The 23897-nt window shown below is 40.4% G+C and overlaps 1 protein-coding gene across 2 annotated transcripts in view; it reads right to left on the bottom strand.

Annotated features, from left to right (window-relative positions):
• NHSL1 (NHS like 1) overlaps positions 1 to 23897 on the bottom strand; it is a 239834-nt gene that overhangs the window by 39793 nt on the left and 176144 nt on the right. For both annotated transcript variants that reach the window (XM_030853348.2, XM_030853346.2), the window contains exon 2: positions 17302 to 17454. In XM_030853348.2, coding sequence (XP_030709208.1) covers positions 17302 to 17454 — 153 coding nt within the window. The remainder of the gene's footprint in view (positions 1 to 17301; positions 17455 to 23897) is intronic.

The following is a 23897-nucleotide window of genomic DNA, read 5'->3' on the forward strand; positions in this document are numbered from 1 at the left end:
AGAAGAGATATGCTGAAGTTCTAACCCCTGGTACCTATGAATGCGACTTCACTTGGAAATAGTCTTTCCAGATGTAAGCATGTTAAAATGAGATCACTAGAGTGGGTCCTAATCCGATATGACTGATGTTTATGGGAAGAGGAAAAGGAGACACCAGGACCATTCAGAGACACACTGACACAGAGGGAAGACAGCCTTGTGAAGACAGAGGCAGAGACTGGAGTTATGCTGCCGTAAGTCAAAGAGCATGTGGGATCACCAGAAACTGGAAGAGGGCAAGGAGGGATTCTCCACTAGAGGTTGAAGGGAGCATGGCCCTGCCAACACCTTGATTTTGGACTTACAGGCTCCAGAACTGTAAGACAATAAAGTTCTACTGTTTTTGTTTTTAGTTCTACTGTGTGAAGCCACCCAGTCTGTGGTACTTTGTCATCACAGCCCTAGGAAATTAACCCAGTGTGGAACCAGGAGATGCTAAGATGTGAAAGACATTCATAAGGATCTTCAAAGAAATGGCACGGGGTGCCTTTGGCAGAAACCTTAGAGCATCATGGAAAAGAAACTGTGACAGGAATTGGGCATCTGGAGATGCCCGTTTGGCTACTGAAGAGCTGTGCAACTCTGGGCAAGAAACATCTGTTAGCTTCAGGCCCAATCTCTAAGGTCCCAAGAAAAGTTACCCTTTGTAGTAGGAAAAGGCGAGATGTAAAAACAACCCTCAGCAGACATACTAACTACTGCATATTAATAATACTGACTTTGATTGAGGGCTGCCTATGAACAAGCCATTGCTCTAAGCACTTCACATACAGTAAATCATTTACTCTGCACAATGAGCCTAAGAGATGGGGATAATAATTATCCACATTTTGGCTCCAATTGGTGGAGCCAACATTAGAATCCAGGTATTCTGGCCCCAAAGCTGGTGCTCTTTCCTGAGAGTATCAACTTGCTTATGACGAGAAACTACCCTCCTTCATATCTCTCTGTACCACCCTTAATTATGTATAAAATAACATTAGCCTTTATCTAGCAAATCGGTACATTCACTTTTGGGTTTTAGTTTCCTTAAACTCTTTCCAAGAAAGAAAAGATGTTAAACTAGTTTTATTATAGTTTTTCCCCTATACTTTCATTTCCATAACAACAAGAACTAAAATATGAGTACAAATGAAATAAGTAAATGTTCATCTAAAAGGATGTTGGTATTTAAGGTCTACTAAAATTAAGATTAGAGATGGACTCTTAACTTCTCAAAGGGAAAGCAGGTCTGTAGGTGAAAACACTGCATATCTCAAATGGGTAATGAAAAGATTAGCAGACTCAGAATTTTAAGGAGAAAAAGAAAATCTTTTGATCCCTTCTGGAAGTTATTTTATAAATTCTTCAATTTATATTAATTATACATATTAATATATAATGTATATTACCATCATCAGTTCCCAAACCCTCTTATAGACGATGGCATCCAGGGTCTACTGGCCGGCAGTGGCAACCGCCACGCTTACAGGGAACCCAAGTCACTGTGCTACTTCAAGATAGCTCAATCAAAATCCTTTGAGGTTTACTTCAAATCCCCTTTTCCACAAAGCTTTCCCTAGTTACTACAACGTTCCATGCTAGCCTGAACTCTTCAATATTATAAACCATATCACATACTTCCTTAGATCCTCTGCTGTGCCAGGTTCAAGTGGTGTTTTTAACGAAAGAATAGCAAAGAAAAGGAGTCAGGAGGTAGAGGAGCAATTACTGCCAAAAAGGCAGGATCGAAGTTGGAAGAAGTCATCAACCCCTAAGACAATTCTCTTTTCTCGGTTCCTCAGGTACAGTCCAGAGGAAAGCATCTCCATGCCACGTTTATCTGTTAAGTCATAAATGTTTATGAATCATCTACTACCTGCCAAGTGCTGTTACAGGCACAGGAGATTCCACAGTGAACAGAACAAACAGAAACCCCTGTCTTCATAGAGCTTATGCTCTAAGAGGTCACAGACAACAAACAGTAAAAAGAATCAACTACATAATATGTAAGAAGGTCCTAAGTGGTAAGAGAAAACTAAAGCAGGGAAGGGCACAGGGAGTGGTATTGAAGCAGGGCTACCTGAGTGGTGACATCTGAGTGAAGAAAGTGGGTTCCATCACCCTAAGAAAGAGCTGGAGGGAAGAGTGATCTGGGCTGGGTGAAGAGGAAGGACCATAGGAGATGGTTAGACAGGTAAAGGGGGAGCAGGTTACATAGGGCCTTGGAGGTTCCTGTAAGGACTCTGGCTGTCACCACGAGGCCGGAGGGTAGCCTCTGGAGACTACCAACAGAGAAGTGACATGATCTCACCTGTATTTACCACCTTCCTCCAGATGCTATGACTCAGCTAACAGTACTCAAATACATAAATTCCAACTAAACCAGAATAAGAGCCTGAACGTTACCTGTATGAGGAAAAGTAAATCACCTAGTGATGCTAGTAAAAGCACACTGGCATTTTTACCATTGATTTGTATAATTTGTCATAATTAATGTTTTCATATTTATAATTCCGTAAGAGACAATTATAAGTGAAAAATTTCATGAATTTATTATAAAGACTTTGAAGTATACTCTGAGAGAACAAAGTTTTTAACTTAAATGGTTACTAAATTCTGACTTACTTAAACGAAAGATAGAAGGAAAAGGAGGAGATGGAGAAAGAGAAATTGAATGCAAGGTGGGAAGAAAAAGGGATTCGTCGTTTATTCCCTAAGGAAATGATGTGGTAAGATGAGTGGACGCTAAAAGGGAAACAAGTGAGGTTTGCTGAACGTTAGCTTGTCTGAGTAAGAAGAGAAAGCAATGATAAAGGAAGTATTTAAAATGAGCAGCACTGCTGTCCTTAAAAAACTAAAAATAGAGTTACCATATGATCCAGCAATCCCACCCCTGGGCATATAACTGGAGAAAACTCCAATTCGAAAAGATAGACGCAGTGTTCATAGCAGCACTATTTACAATAGCCAAGACATGGAAGCAACCTAAATGTCCATTGACAGATGAATGGATAAAGAAGATGTGGTATATATACATAATGGACTATTACTTAGCCATAAAAAAGGATGAAATAATACCATTTGCAGCAACATGGATGGACCTAGAGATTATCATACTAAGTGAAGTAAGTCAGTCAGAGAAAGACAAATATAATATGATATCACTTACATATGGAATATAAAAACAATGATACAAATGAATGTACTAACAAAACAGAAATAGACTCACAGACATAGAAAACAAACTTATTGTTACCAAAGGGGATAGCAGGGGAGATAGCAGGGGTAGGGGAGAGAGATAAATTAGGAATTTGGGATTAACATATACACACCACTAAATATAAAATAGGTGAACCACAAGGACCGACTGTATAGCACAGGGAACTATATTCACTATCTTGTAATAACCTATAATGGAAAAGAATCTGAAAAAGCATACACACACACACACACACACACACACACACACGTACAACTGAATCACTTTGCTATACACTTGAAACTAACACAATATTGTAAATTAATTATACTTAAGAAAAAAGAAAACAAGCACTGCTGCATTAAAAGCCAAAAGGACTAGTTAAGAAAGATTATTTTGTCATTTTTCAGGTTATATGTATAGTGGTGGTGTATACGAGCATGAACTGCTAGGAAAGTGCTGAAACATTCAGGTCAAAAGCACAATGTTGGTATTTTACAACAGAACAGCATTTAGATGTATCATACTTTAAAATCTAAATGTGGTTTCTTTTTAACAGATTAAATCTTTCACAATCCTCCTCCTATAATTCAAGGTCATTAACAATTGGGAGGACTCCAGTTCCAAAGTTAATTATAAATAGTGGTCATGATGTACTGCTTCAGTGAGAATGTTCTGTGATGAACCACAGTCTAAAACACTATTTTTTTCAGATCACTGATTTTTAAAGCCATTACTCCTGATGACACTTAATAAATGCGTTATTTTCTAAACTGAAAGCCCTTGGCCATCATTTTGATTTGTGTGTAAAATATTTCTGTGGGAATTGAAGGAAAGCAGATATTACACCTGTCTTATGGATTATAAAACACAAGTGTTTTAAGTTTCTGGTAGATCCAGGTTTCCAAACTTCTATCCCAGTTATTTATCCATCAGATTATCAATGACAGGGTCAAACGCCAGTTCTATTACATATCTTTGCCCGGTACCAGAGAACTGAGAACACAGAAGACTACAAACATATATTTAGAAGAAAATCAATAATTAATCCCAGTCCAACAGCTGTATCAGATCTTATATAGCTAAAGATTCTAGTTCGAGCTTTCAAGTAATAAGCATGTAGGAAAAATTTACTGCACTCAAATATTATGCTCTGTAAACATTAGGGAACTTATTTTCTTAATGAAAATCAACCCAAAATGTATTTTAAAATAGAAGGGATCTGCCTTCTAGTACCTTAATTTATTGGGTTTGGCAATCCTGAGCAAGAGAAAGAAATCATACTGATACTGTAGTTCAGATTCTGCCTTGCCAGTCATATATATTGGATTTTCCAAAATTACATTTGGACTTTCCATAAACTCTTTTCTTCAGAACAGCTGTACTTCAATTTATTTAAATCGTCTTTAAGAATCAACAAATTAGAACATAATTAAGAGACTATAAATGGTCAAATGTTTTTAAGTTATTCAGTTAATTGCAGCATATCAAGTGAGTTGAAAAGCTATGTTAAATCTAAAGACACCATGGACTTAATATAGATATTTTCAATGGATATTGTCCTAGATAATTTGACAGCAATTTAAAATAACAGATTCCAAATAAATATGCCTTTTTGGTTTACTATTACACTAATGATTCATCCCTTTCTGCCCTCTCCGCTTAAGAGTAAGAGTTTGAATTGATATGAAGTTATACAGCAATACTTACAATGATATAAAAGCATATTATTATATATGAAGTATTATATCCAAATTTATCTTCCAAAAACTGCATATCTGAGTCCATAAGACAACTTCTTTATCAATCGTCATGTCAAAGATACTTTGCATCCAAAGTACGATAAAATAAAAAAGAAAAGGAGAAAATATATGGCTTTAATGATGGAGCCCAAGTCTCCCTAAAAGTTCTGAAATATCTCCTCTCTTAATGGTGCATCTGAGACAAAATGTTCCAGGTGTTAGAGTACACTTTGTTTAACTGCAGGTAAGAAAGAGACGGCCAATCAGAAAATATGCCAACAATCACCCACGTGTCAAGGAGAAGGAAGCGTCCTGGAAGGAGATGAATGGGTTTGTTCAAGTAACCTTCTGCTAACAGCCAGGGAGATGAATGGCGACAGTCAAGGGCTCAAACTCCGACAGTCAACAGCTGTGTGTTCGAACCCTAGCTTGCGATGAGCTAGTGAAACTGAAGGGGTACAACTTTCAAGGTGTTTACGATTTAGCTGACTGATTAAACAAGTTCACGTGACAATTTATGGAGCACTGGTTCTCCCAGTTAAGGTGCATCAGGATCCCCTGGGGGCTTGTTAACCACTTGGCTGACCAGTGGGTCCCAGAGTGTCTGATTCAGTGGGTCTGGAGTGGGGCCCGAGAACGTGCATTTCTAATAAGTTCCCAGGTGATGTTCCTACTGCTGGTCTGGGAGCCACAGGAGGAGAAAACTGTTTCAGAGGAAGGTAAAGTAGCCACGGAGAAGGAGAAACAATATTAAAGGTGCTTGATGTGAAATCCATTCAACCATTTGGGGTAGGTGTGACATAAAAGGAAAAGTCTTCCACTTAGAGGAGAGGCTCCCGAAGAAGGAATTTTCATAGTTTAAGATTTCCTACATATTCCAGGTGAGAAATAATAAAAGGCCCGAGGGGAAAAGAGAGTTCATCTGTTGCTTTTATTATGTCACAGATGATCCACACTCACCAACAGAATAACTTGAGAGGAAAACAGCAAACAAAGGACAAAAGAATTTAACAGATCACTGCAGGAGGAGGAGAAATGCTATATCTGGTATTTACTTTCGGTTCCTAAGGAATACTGTTGTTTTCAGAAAAAGCTTTAGTTTTGCTCCTGTAGAAGTACTTTACAGGTCAAGATTCCCTTAAACCGCTTGAAGAGGTCTTGTTATTTTAACGTACCGCATCAGCTCGGCTTTAAACAAAGCTCCCTGATTCAGGCTGCTTCCGCCTCTCCCTTGATTACAGTGGTATCTCCGCCCAGTGTCCTGCATCACCCCGATCCCTTTACTGCAAACTTTTAACACAGAGCCAGATTTAACCATTTAAAAATGATGAGTCAGGTTATGTCACTCCTGAGCTCAAACCTCTCCAATGGCTTCCCAGGCCCTGAAAGTAAAAGCCAATGTCCTCCTAAAGGTGTCTAAGCCAGACATGATTTACTCAGTGTGGCTGGCCAGGGAGTTCATTAACTGAATGAACCATCAGTACTTGAAAGGGTACTGTGATTACGTGACAGAAGGGCCGGCCCCATCCCTCACCCAGGTGTATTTTATCTTTGGCCATACTTTCCATCTTAATTTACCCAAGGCATGGGACCTGCCTATCTATCTGGTACACCACCCATGTATGTCATCAGTGTTTATTAAGCACAACTGGCAGGTATGGGTTGGGGCCAGCAGCAACACAGAATTTAAGGGGGAAGGGGTCCCAATCACATATATGTTCAGGAAATAAGAGGATGAGGGAAGAGCAGGTAGGGAAGATGATACTCAGTGCTCTATTTGGGTTATCTATACAAGAAAATTTGGTCTTGGTACAACTTCAGGGACACTGACCAAATCCAGCATGAAAACATTAATTCCATCACGTGCAACTCCCCCAAAGATTTCTGGTCAGACAGAACAGATGTCACAGGAAAGCTCCCAGAAAAGTTTTGGGAAGGAGTAAGGTAGAAGACAGATGGTCAGAAAAGCCACCTTTGAAATGGATGGGTTTTGCCAAAGGAGGGGGGGAGTGACAAGCAGATTGCTGAATTCATACGCCTAACACTTATTTTGGCACTATTCCAAATGACTTCTCATTTCAATCTCCTTAGTGAGTTTGGGGAGATAAAGGGGTCAGGATGGGAAAATGTGGTGTCATCAGCTCAACAGTCACACAGGAAATGAATCTGCTAATATACTGAAACGGCATTGAAAAGAGTCTTTTCGCTCCATACCCTGGGACCAGTATCTCCTTCACTGACATGAAACACCACAGGCAATCTCACTTATGCAGAAGGGCAAAAAAAGGTCATTTTGACCGATATTCTCCCTCTATGGTTAATTTCTATTAGGGTGGAATAAAAACCTCCCAAAACGCAGGAATTAAATATTAAAACTTATACCATTGGATAAAACTGTTAGCTTTATTTTTCATTGCAAACCATGGAAGGAATTATTCCTCAAATGTTATTTGCCATGGCAGAAAACTGGTTTTTAACATTTCTTCTCTTCACACACCCATAGTCATTTAAGACTTGAAGAACTAAATCAGATTTAAATGAAGGTGAAAGCTTTCTGGTGCCCATGATAAATGGGAAGGTGCTGCGAGTTTGCAAGCCCTAGTTGAGCACCACCAGAGCACAGCCAAACTGGAGGTGATCTCATTTCACTTTAGAATGAAAAAGCCCTATCACTGGCAGTCGTGGAGCATCACCAAGGTTACTCAATATCAAATAGCCTGCAAAGATTCTAAACGAACACCAGGGACTTCAGTTGTTCAGGGAATGATAACAACCTTATCCACAGTACCTTCAATGTAGCATTTTTATGCTGCGCTGGGCGAAATATAGCAGCCACTCAAGTTACTCACTTTATCAGGAATTAAAATGGAATTGCTGAAACAGCAGACTGACCATGGACACAAAAACAAAACAAAAAGCCTTTTGTTTAAACAATCCATAGTGCTTTGTTGAGACCTGGATCATTTAAATGACTGTCTTTGCTATTCTATCTTTTGTGTGTTGCTTACCGTTAAAAAAAGGCAACAGGTCTCTTTACCCACTGAAAAAGCAATGATTGTTCCTTTTTCTTTGCTCTTGCATCTGACTTCCCTCTCACAGGTTAACTACCCTTTCAGGGTTATCATACCCAGAAAGTTAGTATTATAAAAAATTTTGTGTGGCATCAAATCAAACAACAGAAGTTAAACCGCCACCTTTGTATATCATCCCATTCCGTTAATTTTTTATTTTTTGTCTTTGCACTTCTCTTTTCTCAATAGAGAATTCAATCCATTATTTCATCAGGTTGGGCAACTTTCCCTAAGGATAAAAATTCCAAAGGAAGTCTAATGAAATAGTAAACATTAAAAAAAGTCTTTAATAACATTACCATTTGTCTTTGAAAAGTCAACCTAATTAAATTCACAAGCACTGAACGAGAGAGCTCCAAATGAAGTCACCCTTCTCACCAAGGAACTAGCCACATAGTGGGGGCCATTTTTCTATCAAGACTCCAACACCCCTTAATAAACATATTCAGTGTTTTTTTGCTCCATCTCAAAATGCCCTTTCCCCAGTCCTGTCTGGGAACTAGAAGTCGAAACCTGACCTCTGCCTGCGCCCGTTCACTGCCTGCTGTCTCCTCAGGGAATGCTCCCATTCTCTCTTTATATTTGCAACCTTTTCTCCTCCTGTGGGCTCTTTTGTCTACAACCATGTTTTAATTGGCTCTAGTTTTTAAAACAAATAATACTACTACTTCTAGCCTGCCACCACCTCAAAATACTGTCCTTTTTCTCTTTGCCTTGTTGACATCACTTATTTCTTAAAGAATATTACTTGTATTATTTTTCTGCTTGTTAAAATAATTATCTCGTGAAACCTGGCTTCTTAAATCCACAGACCCCCTTGAAACCACTCTTTTGACGGTCACCAATGACTGCCTACTGACCAATTCAGTAGCCTCTCTTCCGACTCTGCCCATCCCTGAGCACCATGGTCACTGCCCCATCCTGATTTCCTCTCTTCTTCCCCAGTTATTCTTTTGCTGACTTCTCCTTCCAGCCCTCTAGATCAAAGCCTTCCAGGCTCAACCTTCACAACTCCTCTCCCTGCACTCTCTCCATCTCCAATCTCCTCACTCTCGTGTTCTCACCACTTGTTCTGTGACTGATCTTCCTCGTGAGCTCGAGATGACCTTTCCAGGACCTCCACAAATACAAGAGTATTTACAGTACCACGCACTGGGGTTACACAAATGACAAGAAAAGGTCCTGCTGCCAAAGGTCTTGCTGTCAGGTGGGGGGATAAACACGTGAACACAATTACTAGTTTAATGGAGGGGTGTAAGGTTCTATGGGCATGTGTAGAAAAGTGGGTAAGGGATGCCCAGGTCTACCCGGAGGAGTCCAGGAAAGCTTTGGGGGAACCCGAGCATCAACCAGATGACCCTTACAAGGGGAACAGGAGTTGGCCAGGTGTGAGAGGTTGTGGTTTAGAAGAGAGAGGAAGTGGACTGAGACGTTGGGTGGAGAGAAAGGGAGGGCAAGACAAGCCAGGGTTCCCACAGAAGGACTTTATCCTTACGTGTAAGGGCACAAGGTGAAGATCTTGGGTGTAGGAGGAGAGAAGCATGGGGAGAAAGGGTGATTTGTCAGGTGAGGCTGGACAAACAGGGGTAATGAAGGTTCTCAGATGCTAAGGGAGTTCGGTTTTATCCTGCCAATGGTGGAAAGCTGGTAAAAAATGATTAATGAGAGGCATGATTAGATTTCTGTTTTAAAGACAACACCCATGGACAAGGGTGTGGCTCAGTGATACCACCATTATCAAGCTTGTGAGTTATTCACACACTTCTCTCTCTGACGAGGTGTAAACTAGGAAAGCAGCCATGTCGATTTATCTCTGACTCTGCTGCAACATCCAGACCAGTGCCTCACTTGCTGGGTGCACTTAGAAACTTTTATGTCACCACAAACTTAGATTTGTGGACAATTCAATTTGTCAGTATTTGTGTTCAGCCGTAAATTGTATCTTTGTGTTAATAAACTTTGCATATCACTCTTAAACAGTTAAAAGAGGCCAATCAGAATTTTGGAGCTTAGAAGGGAACTTGGAGATTGAAAATTGTTTTCCAGAGGAGGAGGCCAAGTACAAAAATGGGATATGGGGCTTCCCTGGTGACACGGTGGTTAAGAGTCCGCCTGCCAATGCAGGGAACACGGGTTTGAGCCCTGGTCTGGGAAGATCCCACATGCCGCAGAGCAACTAAGCCTGTGCGCCACAGTTACTGAGCCTGCGCTCTAGAGCCCACGAGCCACAACTAGTGAGCCCACGTGCCACAACTACTGAAGCCTGCATGCCTAGAGCCCGTGCTCCACAACAAGAGAAGCCACCACAATAAAAAGCCCGCGCACCGCAACTAGAGAAGAGTAGCCCTGCTTGCCGCAACTAGAGAAACCCCGCGCGCAGCAACGAAGACCAAACACAGTCAAAAATAAATAATAAATAAAATAAATTTACTTTTTAAAAAAAGGTATATGATTTTCCAATGCCTCATGGGCTACTGGCAGCACTGGAATCACAATTCTGGTCTCCTAACTCATTTTTCAGAACAGTTACTGACAACAGAACAAGATGTCAATGCCTCTGTGGTTCAGGAAAGATGAGACAATTACACATCCTACTTCTGTTCAGCGGCTTTTCCAGAATAACAAACCACTCCCTGCCCTGCCCTCAATTCTATGCCTATTTTTGTTTAAACTAGTAAATAAGTTAAAATTCTCCATGAATGAGTGTAATGTAATGTTTCTTTCTTATAAAAAAAAAAATGAAAGACAATCCTTCTTTAACCAGTGACATCTCCTTTTGCACATCAATTTTACCAAAGGATTCTTCAGGAAGAATGTAAGTACAGGAGTAGGCAAAGAGTAAACTGGCTACAAGTGCTAAATCATTGGTATACTTAATGTTTCTCTTCCCTTCTCTTTCTTTCCTTTGTCGCTTTTATAACCTATTTATTACTCTTTTTTTTTAAGTCCATCGAGTTACTAATGACCTACCGTTGCCCTAAAAATACGCACCAAATGCTATTAGGATGAAACAATGGTTACAGATGTTTGTCACACGTGATGTCTCACGATGAAGCCTCCTTTCTTTATTTCTCTTAAACATATTTGACTTTTAATGAAATCAGGAATGAGTGAAGAGAAGTTTTCATGAGCAACAGGGAAGCCACCACCTTAGGCTATTTTGCATTTCCTAAATTAACTGGCTGAAGAAACCCAATCTGCCGTGAGCCTTTGGATTCCCCGTGTAAGCCCTGTCCCAGTGACCTTTCTGGAAGTTGAGGGTAGCTGAAGAGGCGTCAGAGATAGGCCCTTGGGATCTGAGATCAGAACAGGCCAGCATGGGCTGAGAAACCTGATTTGGAGTTCTGGGCAGAGCCATTTATAAACGGCAAAGCAGCTGTCAATCAATCCCTTAACTCTGATAGGTCCTGATCTACAAAATGGAAAGGGGATTTATTAACCAGAGGACCGGGGAGGGCCCTTCTAGCTCTAGCATCCTGGGCGTCTTTCAGAGGTTGATGGGGAGTCGGGGAAAAGGAATCTTGCTCATGTGGATGAAATGAACAAGTGTCGACGGCTGTCACTGTCATCTGACGAAGCTCCTTGTTCTCTTCCTCTCTTCCTCCTCCCCACTGTATATCCCAGGAGCATAATGGCTGGGAGAGGAAGTGTCAGCTAAATCATGACAGCCTTTTGGGAAAGAGGGCTGAAAGTTCTATCTGTATTCCACTGCACTTAAAAGGCACCCTTCTTTCTACAAACACTGCTTCCACATTGCGGCGCAGGTACTTTGAGACACTTTATATAAATAAGTTGGTTTTATTCCCACGAAAACAGATATTATGATCTTATTTTATAGATGAAAAAAAAAAGCTCAAAATGTTAAAGAGATGCACTCAAAATTAAACTCAAATAATATATTCCTAGTACATAAAAGAGGCAGGATGTGAACCTAGATGTGACCCATGCACTTTTCATGAAACCTGGGCTTTTCCTACTAGAAAGCAAGAACAACAGGAGGTTTCTGGAGTTCAGGTCATATTCTATTTTTTGACCAGAGTAATAATAGTTACATAGATGTTTGCTTTATAATTATTTGTTAAACTGTGCAAGTCTTATGTATTTGTCTGTGTTCTATGTCATAATTTTTAAAAAGTGACAGAAAAGAAAAAGATGAAAAATTCATTGTCATTAGCACAAGGTGGGCAAAGCAGATGTTCGTCCTGAGCCTGTCTGGGTGGTGAGCAGATGTATCATTGCAAGAGAGAGAGCTCTCAGCCAACATCCCCCAGGTCATGCCTAGAAAGGTGTCTTCCAGAAAGCTCTGTAAAAAATGCCACAGGACCCCCAAGAGGAGACTCTATAACCAAAACCACAGGGCACCTGGGATATCCCAGGGGCCCATCAGCCCAATGCAGACAGATGAGACCACCAAGCCCCCTCATCAAATCCAGAGATCCCCACAGCCCTTCCCAGAACAGACTTACTTGTCCAAGTCAAAATGCAACTAGTAGGTGGTTTCTTGACAATGAAAGGTAGATGCAGTGACCCTTAGATAAAGTCTGTGTGTCACGAACTGTCAGAGAAACGTGGCTGGGACTACTGGGAAACCTTGTCCATAATTTTAAGAAAGGTATACCACTCTTTAATGTTAAACAGGTTGGTCTGTACACACACACACACACACACACACACACACACACACACACACACACACACACACAATTGTTTTAAATCACTTGGTACAAATAGTCATTTCTTCAAAGTGTAAATCCCCAGTTCTTATCTCTCCAGGTACAATAAACATAACCTTCTGACTCTGAATTAACACAGGCCAGATCCAACATTCCACCCTGTGCTTGCACTCCTAATTCTAGAGCCACAGAGTAGGCTGACCTGCTAAAATATATTTCTTCAGGAATGAGAGCTGTGACTAGACGGTTTCTGATACCAACAACAGATGCTCTGTGAACTAATTCAGGCAGGAGTTAACACAGATGCAGTAACCAAACTGCCTGTTAAACATACTATGAGAAAGTATGTTTATCTCTCTCTCCCAAGTTGGCCTTTTGGGGGAATGAAGGCTGAAAAATAACATGTTTGTTTCAGCCTTTAATAATCTTAAAACTGTCAAATGAGGCCTACAGGTTGTGAAGAAATAAAATCTGAAACTTTCATTGAGTCTGGGCGAGCCCACCTCATCCCTCAATTCCCCTTTTCCCACTGAATTGTGGCCCCTTCGATATATATAAAAACTACCTAGATAAAAATTTAGATAGATAAAGGTTACTGATCATCACAACTAACTCTGATGAAGCTCATGAAGGGTTCAAATAACTATGGAAATTAAAAGGGAAGAATTCTGGAAATTCAGTAAAATTCACTATTCATTACTAGCCAGATGTCCTTTTTCCCCAAATATCAAAATACTCTTAAAATATGGGTATGGACTTCCCTGGTGGTGCAGTAGTGGGAATCTGCCTGCCATTGCAGGGGACACGGGTTCAATCCCTGGTCCGGGAAGATCCCACATGCCGCAGAGCAATTAAGCCTGTGCGCCACAACTACTGAACCTGCGCGCCACAACTACTGAGCCCGTGTGCCACAACTACTGAAGCCCATGCACCTAGAGCCCGTGCTCTGCAACAAGAGAAGCCACTGCAATGAGAAGCCGGCGCACTGCAACGAAGAGTAGCCCCCGCTCGCCACAACTAGAGAAAGCCCGTGCGCAGCAGTGAAGACCCAACACAGCCAAAAATAAAAAAACAAAAACAAATGGGTACACGTTTGTACTGTTGTTAGCAATAAGTCATTACCTAAATCTCTAGTAACTAAATAAATCAACAAAACCAAATCATTTGATCCAAGAGCATGGTCACTAAATTCTATCAAGTTCTCCAGAGACTAGCCCCCAACAACAAATATAAAAGATCTCTGCTTTATTTGGACGGGAATGGAAACCACCTGCTGCAGGCACTCCACATGCTGTGTGACGCACCAGGAAAGCCCATCTCCTCCGCAGCGGGGGAAAGGGAGAGTGGTGGTCTCCCAGTGCTGTTCTGGCTGACCGAGCTCTCCCCTATATGCCCAGCGTACCTCACGCCCGTCTCCATTACACTACTGTCTGTTTACTTCAGTCTTGACACCAGACAGCAAGCTCAGCTCTTCAAAGCTGGGGACCCACGACCTTTTGTCTCTTCATTTAAAAACTCCTGGCATAGCAAAGAACTGATTCTTAAAGACGTATTAAGTAGTGTCTATTATCTACCTTTATGTACTAACTCAAGCTTAGCTTTTTCGTAAAAAAAGTGCCCTCCTCAACCACTCTACTGACCAGTAAGCATCTGTGCATTACCTTAACATAAGCAAATGTTTACAACACTTAGTTATTCATTTGTTAGTATTCACTGTATCATTTCCCTCTGTATTTTATGGTCCTCAAGAGGGGAGCTGAGCGCCCCACAAAAACTGACAGAACAGCTCCGACAATGAGGATTTAATGATTAAGAAAAAGCACCAACCTGTTTAACAGTAAACGATAGTATTTCTTCCTTAAAACAATGGACAAAGTCATAAGTAAGACTAAAAGGAGGAACAAAATATTAGAATGCTCGTTGTGAATAGTGACCTACCTTTCTGTATTTTTAAGCAAAGGCTGTTGAGGTTATATTAACTTAGACTGATAATCTTATATAACATCATACTTTAACAGCTGCCATATAGTAAGGGACTGGATTTTTTCTTTTTAATCTTCACTGATAATGAGGCAATAAATACTCTGCACTCGTGTTTATTTCGAGTTGCTAACATGATGTAGGGGAAGTGGTATGTGAAGTTCTGTGCATGTGACTAAAAGTAAATAAATGAAGAACAAAAGAACTCAGATGTTCTTTCTCGTTTCATCTTTCTCAACCACTATTCTTCAAGTTATCAGTTATCTGAAATCTCTTAAGGTGCATTTAAATCCAGATTTAAAAGTTGAGCTGTAAGAATTTCCCAAACTTATTCATTTTATTAATAGTAAATCCCTTCGATGAACGATTTTAGGGCATTTAAGCAACCGCTGAAGCATTTACCTTTTCAAAATAAAATCTAAGTGTAGGCAAAACCAGTGGTGATGATATTTCATAGGTATCTGTTGAACAGTCCAAAAGAAAATAAAATCAGAAAAATCTATATACAGATGCTCAGCGTTCTAAGGGCAGAAAAGAGAAGCTCTGATCTGGTACTTGAAAAATACATGAAAGAGGTAGTGAAGCACAATTTCCTGGAGAGTTATCAAAAAACCACTGGGCCTGAATATTCAAACTCACATATACCTTTGAGAAAGCATTCTCTACAAGCCAGACCATGCAGTGTTCTGTCTTCAGAGCAACAAGAGAAATGTTAACAATGGCACTCCCTCAGGGGTTTGTCCTGGGAACCTTGCCATTTAATCTTCTTAGTAATTCTTTGGTGGAGGAAGGTGAGCTCTACGTAGAGAAGCTCTTTGTCAAAATTTACTAAAGACAAATCACTAGGAACTGAAGGGATCTAGAAGAAATTGTGGCTGGATTTAGGCACCTCATGAAGTCAACAAAGGTCAAAGTGCAACTCCAAGGCCATACGGAGGAGCCCAACTAACGTGATTCTTCTCATTTAAGCGTTTAGTCACTAAATATACAGGGTATTCAGTCTAAATGAAAAAGGGAGCTCAATAATGTCCTCATTGCTGGAGAGTCCAATGCCAAGACTGTAAGATACAAGATACATAAGACTGCAAGATACATATGAGATAACTGAAGCATTATAAAAGATTAAAGGAAGAAAAAACAGGGCCATGACCGAAAATGTTTGTACAGTTCTGCTCGGAATACCAAATCTATTGGGAGTCTACTGACAGCTATTCCTTCTCTAAGCAGAGATTATCTGCTTTCTTTAATTACAATACAGCAATTTTTGGCACCTCTCGAGTATTTTTCACACTGTGATTTGCACTCTAGGTATAAGTATAAATTCCACGAGAGCTGAGACCCTGTCTGTGTATTCTGCATTTCTGCCAGAATAATAGGTTTCAAACAAAAGGTTGTTAAAGGCAGCAGTTAAGAATATGGGCTCTATAGCCTGAGACTGTCCAAGGTTAAATCTTGGTTTTGCCACTAACTTTGAGATCTTAGGCAAGTTTCTAATCTTTGTGTCTCTATGTTGTCATCTGTAAAACTGGCACAGTAATGGTTTGTAGATTATTGTGAGGATTAAGAGATAATACGTGCAATGGTTTAGAGCAATACTTGTATAGAGCTGAGTGTTTAATAAATGTTAGCTAGTAACCACAGCAGTTACAGTAACAGTACATTAATATATGGATTACTTAATAAATGACTGATACACAAGTAAAAACTATCATAAAAATTAGAGGGGTCCTCATGCTGGGTTTTTCTTGAATCAATAACAGTATTTCTTAGATGTAAGTCTTAAACAATTAATTAAAATATAGGATGCCTGATTAAATTAAATTTCAGATAAGCAACAAGTACTTTTTTAGTATAGTTAGATCCCAAACAGCACAGAGGAGAAAACTGGTAGAAGCAGAGTCTGGTAGGATAAGAATGTTGGTTTGTTGCTTTAAGAGCAAGTCTCTGAATCTTAAAAGTCACTTCTTCCTCTTTTAAAGAACGTCCTCCCTCCTTTATCACTCTTAGGATGCCTTCTTGGTACCATGCATAAACTCTTCTTAACATCAGCAACAAGCTGAGGTAAAAATGAGAATTTTAAACTAGATACAGGTGTACACTCTTCCTGGATTTCTTACTGGCCACAGTGCACTCTGCCCACCTGGGCTTAAAGGAGCCCCGTTGGGTGCTGCCCAAGTTCTGATAAATCAAACCACTCTGCACTCCTTCACAGTCTATATTTAGGTCCCCTTTCCACCCAACTTGAACTAACTGAACAAACCATTACAAAGTACTAGCTTTAACAATTTGCTTTTAATACTTACAAGTCTTAAAAAGGCAGTGGCAAAATTCCCCACATCAGCAGGTGTTTATTTGGATTAAATTGGTACTAGTGGTGTAAACGTGCTCGAGGGTTCTAACATGGAGCAGGCTCTTTAAGGACAGATTTGCATATCTGTAAACCGGCAGCTTTCAGAGACCAGAACATATTAGGCATGTATTAGGTTGTGAGTATTTATGATATTTTATAAAGACACAGCATACTATCCGTTCATTATAAATAGCAACTAAATCTATGCTTTCAGTTCTAACAGTCAATAATCCAAGAACAGCACGCTTGCAGGGCACCATCTTACCCCTCAATACTGATTTGAGGTTGAGCTTGGCTTGGCGGTGCAGGTCCTCTACGCAGGGGGGTCTTGTGGTGGGAAGGAACACATTCTCCTGCTGGTGCCATGGAGCAGTGTAGTGGACTGTCCATCGACTCTCCTCATCTAGGTTGGAAACAGCTGTAGAAAGAAAGAACACATTCAGAGGTCAAATTAAATGTGTTACATCAAGGTGAGTTCTTGGTACCTAACACATCCACACGTAAGGGCCAGCAAGGGAGAAATGGAACAAATTTTGAATAGGATTCAATCTCAGGGGGCTTCCCTGGTGGCGCAGTGGTTGAGAGTCCGCCTGCCGATGCAGGGGACACGGGTTCGTGCCCCGGTCTGGGAAGATCCCACATGCCGCGGAGCGGCTGGACCCGTGAGCCATGGCCGCTGAGCCTGCGCGTCCGGAGCCTGTGCTCCGCAACAGGAGAGGCCACAACGGTGAGAGGCCCCCGTACCGCAAAAAAAAAAAAAAAAAAAAAAAAAGACTCAATCTCAGATCCCAGGGGTCCTTCCCACTGTGTTTCGTGTTTGTTCAGTTAATTGCTTCCCAGCTTTTTAGGCCCTCCCTCTACTCCAATGTTAGAAAGCGATTAACAAAGTCAATGAAGACCTCCAACTCCTGCTGAACTCCGCCATGACAAATAATAGTCAATTGTACTATGTCATTGCTTTAGTAAATGTTAGATTGTCAAGAGAGAAAACAAATTTTCTACTAAGAAGTTGGGACCAATTCTTTCCCCTCTAAGGCATTATTTTTAAAACATCACTGTTATAAACTCAATTGAATTTTTACAAAACTAATCATAAACATTCAAGGTAATACATTTAAATAGCATATCTAATTAGAAATCCATTTGTGCTACAAAATTTTCTCTGTATTTCTCGCTTTCATGGAATACTTTTATATTCCAATGTTTTTAGAAATTCCAATGCAATTGACTTTTCCCAATATAATCCAATTCAATTGAATTTTTCCAACACAAAAGAGATTGAGGACACCAGAGGGGGAGATGACAGGTAGGCTAAATCTCTATGACAACTTTCCTTTATCCTTCTAGGGACTGGGATCGCTTTGTCTACGCCATTTCATTTTTTCCTGACAACACAATCTAAGTGGGGTACGAACACGAAACTGACAGCACCATAAATATTCAACAACAATTTTTAAAATACTCTCTATATAACTGCTGCCATAAGCCAGGTGTAGTAGAGACTGAAGAAGTTTGAGAAGGACCCTGTGCTGAGGCAGTTACTGAGGGTGACTAGTCTAACTCCTGTAAAACCAGCAGATACGACAATTGTGAGTCAGGGGCGAGTCTTCCCCTACCTCTGACCTATGCCACACAGGGCACTCTGGGCATACTTGTTTCTACAACGTAACATGTCCCTGGAAATGAGACCATAAAGGAGACTCGTAAAATAAAATCAGCAGGTGTGCATGAACTATTGAACCTTTCTATTTGAACATGTTTAAAGTTAACCCAACGTACCTTACAGTACAGCTATTACAGCCATTAAACAGATCAAATGAACTAATATATGTAAAGTCTTAGCTTATGAAATAACTCATGTAAAGAACGGTTGTGGCGAGAGCAGTGCAATTACTTGAAGGTAGCTCCTGACTTTTCAACCATCGCTGAAGAGGAACTTGGCCTTTCTCAGTGCCCCTGGGAACACAAGCCACCACATATACCATGGTCAGCGCTCACCCCATATACCATCTTCTCTACAGCTACTGAATTCTACAAGGTGGGCTTTAAATAATTCATTTCCTAAATCATCCCACCTTCTCCAGTCGTAAGATAAATTAGTACTAGGGACGTGATATGCAACATGATGAACACAAGTAACACTGCTGTGTTCTATATAAAAGTTGTTAAGAATATATCCTCAGAATTCTCATCACAAAGAAAAAATTTTTTTCTTTTTCTTTTGTATCTATATGAGATGATGAATGCTCACTAAACATACTGTGAAAATCATTTCATGATGTATGCAAGTCAAACCATGCTATACACCTTAAACGTACACAGTGCTATATGTCAATTATATCTCAATAAAACTGGACAAAATTTTTTAAAACCATCCCACTTTCTCCATAAATTGCTAAATGGGAAAATAAACATTGAGAACTAGACATCAAGTTAAATAAAAACAGAAATGTCCTGTGTGCTTTCTGCTTTTAATGTTTGCTAAAAGCAGCATGTAAACTAGGCACCTGGCATTTCACATAACCTCCGTGGAACAAATGTTTTGCATGGTGCATAGAACTATCAAACTTAATCTGCGAAATCCACAGAGACCCGATTTAGCTCTTAGTTATGTATCTGAGAATCTTGCACAGGGTGGGACTCACCATATGTCCCCCAAAGAGTAGCCACAGTTAATTACAATGTTTTGCGCTAATGTCTATTTATTTGAAAGACTGAATTACCAGACTTCATAGTTGGAAAATACTGAAAATTGAAACTCTTCCTATTCGCCAATTACAAATCAAATCCAAGTAATAGTGTCTGTGTAATCACACCATCAGCCCCACCACACAGCTACCAAACTGGCTCCTAAGAAAGAACAGTTGTCTCTCCCCTGGTGTATCTCACTCTTGCCAGGGCAGACTTTAATCAGCCCATCCAAAGACAGCCTTCAACCAGGGAAGCTGTAGAAATGAGCCCCAAGGGCTGTTCTTTTGCTTTCTCCAAAGTTTCTCTTACCAGTGGCTCCTGCCCATGGCACATATATCCAGCTTAAATCCACTGGTCCAAAAACTAAAGTAAAATAAAATAAACCAACAACTATGTAAAAAACAGAACCATGTATTTATAAAAAGTATACTTTCCAAAGAACGAAGAAGCGCCTGGATTAAAGAAATTTAAACCAGTGGTAAGAATACAATGAAGCCACATCACAAAAGCTGTGTACTTTACAATCACTGATCAGTCTAGACAGAGCCTGTCCTTGAGCTCTTAAATACCTAACAGAGTGCCAGGGAGTTTTAGAGGATCATCCCCACCAAAAATATGTGATACATTACACAGAGGCTCCTCATATATTTAGCCAAAGAATCAAAAAACCATACACTGTACATCAAGGCAGACATAAAGTAAATACAAGGGTTTTTTTCCCTCCCCTTCTTCAAAGGACTTCTTTTGAGCAGCAGAAATGAATTCACCTAAAATCCCAACTATAAATAAATAAGACATGCTAAAAAAAATCACAGAATTCTGCCCTAGAGTTACAAAAGTCTGAGGTGTTTGAACAACTTGGTATAGAATGGAGTTTAACTCATGCCAATTATGCTGTTTCACACTCTTAATTCCGTCACTCGAAAGGATGAAGTAGTACATAAAACACACACACACACACACACACACACACACACTCGCATGTAGTGGGGGAGAAAAGAAACTACTTACTTTTCTTCCTAAAAAGTTTAATTAAAGACTTGATCTTTGTATTAATAAAGACCACCATTTCCAGGAGGTCTACATAGGGCTTAGAAATTTGAATCACGTTAAAAGCTCAGCGCAGCAAGCAGGTGGCAAGCGGCATCCTTCTGCTCCAGATTCGAACTTTCTTCCTCTGGCCTTGAATCCTTAGACATCTGCCCGGGGTGATGTAACTTTGAGGTTGAGCTTATTGTCAGGCAGTTACAAACCATTAACAGTCCTTGAACCTGAAACGCTCCCAGTGAAACCTAATCTTTAAGGCTGAGAGCGGCCAGTGACAACGTGTACAGAAAGAGAAAGCCAATCACAGTTCTTATTTGCATGATAGTCACATCGGTCTTTCTGTCTTGGTGCTCAATTATTCAGTTTTCTCTCCAATAGATCAGAAGTTTCTCCCCTCTGGATTCCAAAAAAACAGTGCAGATTTTCCTTAAGGAATTTGAGGTGAAGTAAATGTGTTCCCCATTTTCACTGGGCCACTGTGAACATCCAGATCTTTTCACTGGAGCCGCCAAGTCTTAGAGCCAGTCTGTTGATTCTTTGACTCCCTAGTTAAGTCAGGCATTTGAACTGATTTAGGGGGGAAAAAAGAGCCAGACTATTGTTTCCCCAACCATGCCCCCAGGCTCAGCCTCCCACACCAAAGGAATGTTTGCAAAGAAGCAGTAAAACTTTACAATAGAATCTCCATGGAGCTGTAAATGAGGACTTGGTTGCATTTTCCTGCAATTTAGTACGCCCTGTCTTCTCACCCAGTTCCTTTTTTTTTTCTTGCCAGTGTGAGCATAGCGTTGTCATTGTTCCAAAGGGTGATCTTGTCTGCATCTAGCTGCCGCAACTCTCCCACCTCACCCCACAAAAAAACCCCTCAACTTCTCCCACTCCAAAGGAGAAATTAGATGATATAGTACCCTAATCATTTAAATCTGTATTTTAAATTTAATTATCATCTAAGCCAGGTTTTTAAAATTCCACACCCATGGGAGAGAAGAGGAATAATTTCTAACAATCATTATTTGAGTTTCTCTTTAACTTGAATGTACTGTACTGAGTTCTGGTTCTTTCGCCCATTTGCAATTAGCCACAGAGAACTGGGGAAACACAAACAGAGAAGAATCCGAAACGTGGTACAAGCAGACACTGTAAAAAATACACTCTGGGGTAAAGGGACAGGAACAAAAAGGAAAAGAACACAAATAAGAAAATATTATGAAAAGGGACAAAGGAAAAGAATGTTCCTCACGTCTCTCCCCAATTCCACTTCATGGCAAAACAGTTTTTGAGGCACGTTAGACAACCTCTTATTTCATAGCTTTGGGCCAGGCTTACAACTGAATGGAAAAATGTAATAACCCACTAATTCAAAACATTTAATTTATAACAAAAGCTCTTGGTCAAAGAATAAAATTTATATAAGGGGCTCCCTCTAGGGAAAACTTTGGAATGATTCCTCCTCAAATCATTTTCCCCCCAATCTTATTTTTTAAACCACAACAAAAGCAAAGCAAACAAAAAAACCCAAAACACACATATTATCCTATCACCATACATATTATCAAAGATTTCCAATTTGTGTTATTTCATCCCATACATAGCTTTATTTAAAAGTAACCACATGGCCAGATGGCAAATGACAAACTACTGTGAGTGTAAGCTGCCTGAAACGAGTGTGCAAAGTCTCCCTCAGGAAAACACACTTATAAGCAAGAATGACAACCTGGCCCGGCTTCAAGAGCTGCCTCTCAGCTTATTGCACTCAGACAGGTAGTAGAGGTTTCTGGCAGGAAGCACTCCTATTCAGTTCACAACCAACAAGTTTCCGAGGTAGAATGTCCCCATGCAAACTTCCAACTGGAAACAGCATATGGCCTTTCATGTATACAACAATGGCACTGGAACATGGATTCATTCATTAAAAGATAAATATTGAGCACATACTAAGGGCCACTCATTTGAGATCCCTCTTGGAGCTTACATTACTTGACAGTAAACCACAATTATATGGTAAGTGGAATGGACAAAGGAAAAAGGTGAATAGGATAAAAGGGGCTTGGGAGGAGGGGAGGTGGCCAAGTTGTAGTATTAAACAGGAGTCAGGGTAGAGCTTGAAAAAGTGAGATCTGAGTAAAACCTTGAAGGAGGCAATGGCAATAAAATAAGAATCTATCCAGTGAATCCCACCGGCTCTCATTTTAAAGAGGGAGATATGTTTATGGGTAGTGAGATATTAGGACTAGTCAGAGAAGTGCTCTAAGAAAATGAACTCTGGTAAGAGTCACGCATGGAGTAATTTCCTTTCTCATTCAATTAAACCTGATATTAAGTGGCCTGAGTTGTGTAAAGATAATGCCATTATGTGGTTACACAGCAGTCAGTGGTGAGTCTAGGGGTAGAAAGCAGGCTTCCACTCCACTTCCCAGGGCGCACAGGGGGCACACTGTCCTCTATGCATTATTCCGCACTGCCTCTTAACCTCCTAAGTCCAGAGCTTCAGGAAAGAACCACGTAAATTATGGTATTTATTGTGTTACATAATAAGTCGTGTTTGGAAAGAGCTTTTTAATTATAAAGATTTCCCCAATGATTTTCTCATCTCTTACTTTACATCCTCCATAGAAGCATGAGAATGAGGAAGTGGTTTTTTTTTTTTTTTTTTTTTTTTTTTTTACTGTACGCAGGCCTCTCACTGCTGTGGCCTCTCCCATTGCGGAGCACAGGCTCCGGACGCGCAGGCTCAGCGGCCATGGCTCACGGGCCCAGCCGCTCCACGGCATGTGGGATCTTCCCGGACCAGGGCATGAACCCGTGTCCCCTGCATCGGCAGGCGGACTCGCAACCACTGCACCACCAGGGAAGCCCAGGAAGTGTTTTCATCTTATAATTTGCATTTGCCTGGATGTCACAGTTTATTGAAGAGCCATGGTTTTACGAAAGTGTCTAGTATTTTTCAATGGTTCCATTTACACATTCAACAGAAAATACATAAATCCATGGTACTTCTTATTCTAACTTTAGCTCTATACCAGTAGCAACAATTTTTTTAAAAAGTTCTAATATCCCGGACGTGGAAGACTTGACGGCATAGCAAAGGAGTGAAGAGCTCAGCTCTGGAGCCATGTCACCCAG

Source organism: Globicephala melas, chromosome 14, assembly GCF_963455315.2.
Source record: "Globicephala melas chromosome 14, mGloMel1.2, whole genome shotgun sequence".
Classification (NCBI taxonomy): Eukaryota; Metazoa; Chordata; class Mammalia; order Artiodactyla; family Delphinidae; genus Globicephala; species Globicephala melas.